At 35.8% G+C, this 5,911-nt stretch overlaps 1 protein-coding gene across 2 annotated transcripts; it reads right to left on the bottom strand.

The window, feature by feature from the left end:
* Window positions 1-978: 978 nt before the first annotated feature.
* On the bottom strand, window positions 979-5,911 carry LOC115697231 (KH domain-containing protein At4g18375). 2 transcript variants are annotated; one of them, XM_030624156.2, is made up of 9 exons: window positions 5,785-5,911; window positions 4,901-5,548; window positions 4,134-4,628; window positions 3,082-3,321; window positions 2,683-2,952; window positions 2,042-2,100; window positions 1,872-1,968; window positions 1,346-1,506; window positions 979-1,245 (listed from the first exon to the last, which is right to left on the bottom strand). In XM_030624156.2, exons 2-8 carry the CDS (start codon window positions 5,519-5,521, stop codon window positions 1,375-1,377), a joined length of 1,914 nt encoding a protein of 637 aa, XP_030480016.2. In that variant the 5' UTR covers window positions 5,522-5,548; window positions 5,785-5,911; the 3' UTR covers window positions 979-1,245; window positions 1,346-1,374. The 2 variants fall into 2 exon arrangements, with proteins under 2 accessions (XP_030480016.2, XP_030480014.2); XM_030624154.2 differs by having other exon boundaries at window positions 979-1,506.

The following is a 5,911-nucleotide window of genomic DNA, read 5'->3' as shown; positions in this document are numbered from 1 at the left end:
AAATTATAAGTTTCAACATATAGGCAACCAAGTACTGGATTATATAAAGTAAATTTCGTATCGAAAGAAAATGAGTAGGCGGCTCTGGAAGAAGCATGGTGAGTTTGGTGACTTTATTGTGATAAATTCTTTCTACCACTCAATTGATACCAATGAAATTATATAACTCCAAGGAATGCACTAATAATGCAAAACATGTTAGCTCATAGTTTGGTTGCGTAAGCACCGAACAGATATCGAGATATGATTTTGCTGCTGAATGAACACTACTCAGTTATCACTAACGAGTAAAGCGATTCTGAACTCAGAATAATGTTCTTTCTTATTCAACTAAAGTAAGAATGAGATGATAATCGAGTAGCGAGAAGATAAATTTTGGGGGCCATCCCTGTTTACATTTTCACAAACAGAATATGCAAAGCAGTTAAGCTCATAAAACGAATAGATGTCGCAATATGATTTTGCCGCTGAATGAACACTCATTTATCACTAACGAGTAAAGCCACTATAGTGTTCTTTACTAGTCAACTAAACTAAGATGAAGATCGGAGTAGCGAGAAGATAAATTTTTGGGGCCACCCCCAATATACATTTTCATAAACAGATATGCAAAATTCAGGTAGAGAAGTGATCTGAAGTTTACAGCAATACATGTCGCAAAAGGGATCCAAAAAGATCAGATAAATAATTTTTAGGATGATTCCATGATTTAATTCAGTGATGAAATTTTTCACACAAGAATGAAGATAGAGGACACAGAATAAAGAAGCAAGCACAGACAGAAACCAGATGTTCCATGATAGGAAATCTCGTTGTATAGAATAAGTTTCCGTCATTCGGAGCTGCACTGAAATTGTAATATCAAGAAGAATCTCAAAAGAAGAGATTGTAATCAATCACATAACACTTGCACCATTAACAGAGAAGATGCTTCTAGCAAGAAGCTGAAAGCTAAAGGTTGGAAATGGCAAGAGAAAATAGCACACATATAATAAGATTGATAAATTATGATCACTAGTGAATAAGTTTTCCGGCGAGAACATCAAATTCAGAGTATGCTAGCATTGGAAATCAGATGGGGCCTACACTAGACAACAAAAGGTCTTAAAACCATATACTGACGGAAAGAAAGAACCTATCAGGTTCCTAAAAAGTTTGGCGATGTTGCAGACAGCGATAAAAGAAAGAAAGAAACCCTATACACCCCTTAAAAGCATCGATCCTCCTTCACAATCTTGATGGTTACTGGTAAATACACCTAAAGATTAGCTCACCTGAAACCGAAACCTATAGGAGATAGATACAGGAAACGAAAATGAGAACCAACCAATATATAACCATTCACCTTCAAACACCAAGAGGTATCCTTAGAAGTTAAGTGGACATCATAAATGCCTGAATCAAGCTCTCCGCTGTGTGCTTTTGATCAGCTGTTCCAGAAATAAGAGCAATTCGATCTCCCCGAGAGGATTTGGACTCAGAAATTTCAACTGCTGCTCCAGAAATCTGAAGATGAATGAAATAAGTATAGATTAGTTATATGTACTCGTTCAAGCAATTTTAATAAATTCTTCTCAACTCTTAAGTGTAAGACTTCTTGACCTGTAACTTAATTTTGTTCATGTGTATGAAATATTGGTACTAAAATCTGTCTAATTACCAAGTTAGAAATGGAGTCCAGATTTCTCATTCATGCATCAAGTTTAGACAAAAACACAAGTGTGATTTATGACCTAAAACTACACTCTTTTGAACATTTGTGACTACTCATTGAAGTAGGAATATAACTATATTAATCAAACCCAAGACAATGAATGTCAATTGTAAAAATACAAGGAGAAAGAAGAGAGAATATTAAGGGATGAACACACCTTCTTAATGTTGGCTAAATTTGCTCCTCCTCTTCCCATGACCTTACCCACTGCACTAGCAGGTATCAACATCTCAAGTGTTGAAGGGGGTGTCAACCTGCATACGTGCATGGTGTGAGAAAGTCAAAGGATATAAACTTCAACCAAATCTCATAAATTAAAATACTCACCCTCCATACATCTTGGATGAATAGGACGACATTGATCCACCGTAGCCATTTTCTCCCATCTATTATTGAAAAATTGATAAATGAAAAAGGCCAGACAAAATTAGATGGGAGCAAACAGATGTTTCCTTAGAATAATCCAACAGTAAATAAGGCATGCCGCCAATCAAACAATATTGGCCAAAATATGAACCTTAAGTACCAGAGAATTAAGATTTATCACCTCACCTTAAATCAACAAAATTTGAAGGCAATCATCATTATTAATTAATTAAAAGAATTTCCCAAAAAAACACTCATTTCTTAATTGACAGAACAAGAGGTTACTAATTAAAGTTAAATGTAATTGTGTAAGTACCCGGAAAGAGGAAAAATTCAAGCCTGACTCACTCTAAGGTCTAAAAGAGATTCTAAAAAACTAGAAGGACATAACCAATAGAATCACTAGCTAAGTTAACCAAACTACTAACACGATCAATCTGCTGATGCAAAATAATCAAAATCTTAGATTAATGTCAAGATAACCTACAATCAACGGCATTAATGATTATGCGTCAAAACTACAGCTAAAAACTGTTATTATAGTACTAGTGATAGTAGTGGAGACATTTTGAACAGAAATAACTGTACAAATAGATACATACCGGTAAAGATCCATATCCATAGAGGCCGCTTGATGAGATCAAGCCCAAGCCACTTCCACTCTCAGTCCTCTGATCATAACTACTCAAAGGAGCAACTGGGGGAACAGAAGGCAACATTGATGACATTGACAGGCTAGTGCCACTTGAGTATAATGCTTCATTACCAGAAGAAGGATTACGAGAAGTATTTCTGTCTTTTAATACATCATCTCGGAGCCGTAAAACAATCTGAACAAGTGCATCTTTTACATTACCAACTTCTCCCGACATCTGTATGAAGAACAAAATTAAAATTAAAATGATTACTATAATAATGCTGATTTAAAAAAAAAAGTAAACGTCAAATAATCAAAGGATTTTATCATTATCCATGTTCTTTAAAAAGTTTTCGAAATAAACCTCAACAAGCTCATCGTTGATATCAGCACACCTTGGCTTCTCACTTTTTGAGATACGAACTTCAGCTTTTGTCCTCTTACGAATTTCATTAATGATGGAACCACTTTTTCCAATGATACAACCAATAACTTTAGATGGAACAAGCAGTCGCATGTTCGCTGTGTCATCATCTTCATCATTTACCTTTCCTTGAAGCAATAAAACAGCTTCAACTGCCATAGACTTCATGTCATCTTCTGACTACCATGTGACAAACAACAAATATTATCAACACATAGTAGAGATGTATACAATATAACCATTTGCACTTAAAGAAAACTATATATATACATTTATATAAATGTATAACCAGAATTGGAATGATCCACAAAATATAATAGAACAGAGTGTAACCAGAATTGGAGAAAACATGCAATCATTGATTTGCAAAACAATAGATCGATCAAATAGGCTAGTGGCACCGCATTAACATCCATGACTTCCAAGCATTGTTATTAGCTAATTTTTATGTTAAAGAGTTGTACACCTTATTAATATCTTAACAACTGATATTTTAAAGGAAAGAAGAGAAGTTTTCAAATAGGCATATGTCTCCATATTCCCTATTTATATTTGCATTATTCACACAATAAAAAGGTTCAAAATGTTACTAAGCAACATGTTCTGTGACATATTTCAAACATATAGACTACAGAGAAGAAATAAGTAACTGCATAAAATGGTAACTACCCGGTTCAGCTTCTTATATGTACGTGTATAATATGTGTGTGTGTGTAAAACAATTGAGTGAGGAAACTGCAACGGGATTTTTAAGACAGTAAAAGAATCCCCGTCTCTGCCCACCTTTTGCACATATGGTATACCTATGTACAAGAGGTTTCTATAAGACAGCATAACTAGATAAGGAGAGAGGGAGGGGATTGCAAAAAAGCCGCAGAATCCCTGGCCCTGCCAACCTATTGCACATACCATGTACAAGAGATATCTACATATTACTAAAAAAGTGCACTTAAATGCCAAACAGATTAACATAACATGACAGGAGGCAATACCTCAGTTGATGTGATAGTGATGATACACTCATGACGATCATCCTTGGTGTCATCAACCTCAACACGAGCACCACTAGCCTGCCTTATACTTTTAATAGTACCACCACCCTTGCCAATCACACGCCCAATCTTGTCAGAAGGACACAACACCCTAATAGTTAACTCCTCAGAACGAGTGGCGGCACTATAACTAGGCACTACAGGAAGAGCAGATGAATAAAGAGACCATGTATTTCCAGTGTCAGCATAACCCTGAATATCCTGTAAATGTGTAGCACCTAAGATTGAAGGAATCTGTCTAGAAGGCAAAATAGAGTCTGCACTTGGGTATAGCCCACTTGGTGGATAAATTGGGACATCTGATGGAATAATTATGCTCGGTGGAGCTTCCGGTACATTTGTCTCAAGTGGTATATCTTCCTTAGGAGGAAATTTATACATAATTGCAGAAATTGCAAACAATGCTTTTCTCACTGCATCTGATTCACCAGTTATCTGTTCATAAAGAAACAAAGTTTACATACAGAACGGATACTAGAAAGAAATTCACTGACAAATCTGGATAATAATATATTGTACTTAATGTTTCAAGCATTCTTGACTTTAATTTTTGAGCCTAAACAATTGGTCAACTAGAACTCCATGTCCTCAAACTTGGCTTAGTACTCTTCCAAATCATTTTCATTTTCTTCAAATTTAACATACACAATAAAGCTACATTTCAAATACAAATACCCAGTAAAGCAAAAGGACAAACAAAAACAAACCTGAACAAAATTGTCAAATTCCATAGCACATGAATGTGCTGGGTCAGTACCATCCTTGGGGTTAACCTTAATGCTCGTCCTAGTCTTGCTTCTAAGCTTCTTAATTGTTGCCCCAGCCTTACCAATTATATTAGCAGATTGGCTAGCAGGGACAAGAACTTGGCATTCTTCTTTATCCTTATCCTTATCCTTATCCTTATCTCTATCTCTCCTTTTCTTCTCAGAATCTCCAACTGAAGACACTGCATTCGCAATGGCGGCTTGAACTCTAAGAAGGGCATCCTGAGCAGCACAGAGAGGCCGCCTTTCATTAAACTCGTCTTCAAGCTCGACATCTTCCTTCTCCTTAACATAGGAATAAATGGTCAAAACCCGATAATGGGAACCCGGGAAAGGGTCAACCACCTTGATCTTTGCTCTACTTTCTTGCCTTATCGAATTAATGACTTTACCACTCTTACCAATGACACTTCCAATGACACCATCAGGGCATAGAATCCTGTAAACGATCAATTCATCATTGCCCCTTTCGTCTTTCTCATTCCCACGTCTTCTTTGGTTCTTGTTTTCACTCTCATAGTGGTCTCTCTGTGAACGACCTCGCTTACCACTTTCACCCATAACTGCAAAGTTTGAAGCTTTTGATTCCTGAACACAATACAATGCTTAAATTATTCAAACCAATAAACAACAAGATTTCCCTATTGAGATTTTAATGGAGGAAACTGTAAAGAAAAAAAAAATCATAAAAAAATCAAAGAAAGAAATTAATAAAGGGCAAAACTTGTGAGAGAAATGAAATTGAAAATGTCATTATAAGATTAGATAAAGGTGGAATGTAATTGAAAGAAAGAAAACCTAAAATTGGGAAGAAGCTTGTGTACCTGGTGGTCAGAAAAACCCTAGTCTCCAATAGATAGAGAGAGAGAGAGGAGCTATTGAAGCGCCTTTGTGTTTGGATATTCAGTTTCAGAGTACTGCTCAATAATCAATATGAATTATTATTATTAT

Source organism: Cannabis sativa, chromosome 7, assembly GCF_029168945.1.
Source record: "Cannabis sativa cultivar Pink pepper isolate KNU-18-1 chromosome 7, ASM2916894v1, whole genome shotgun sequence".
Taxonomy (NCBI): Eukaryota; Viridiplantae; Streptophyta; class Magnoliopsida; order Rosales; family Cannabaceae; genus Cannabis; species Cannabis sativa.
The sequence above is the reverse complement of the archived record's forward strand: the minus strand, read 5'-3'. Positions and strand labels throughout refer to the sequence as shown.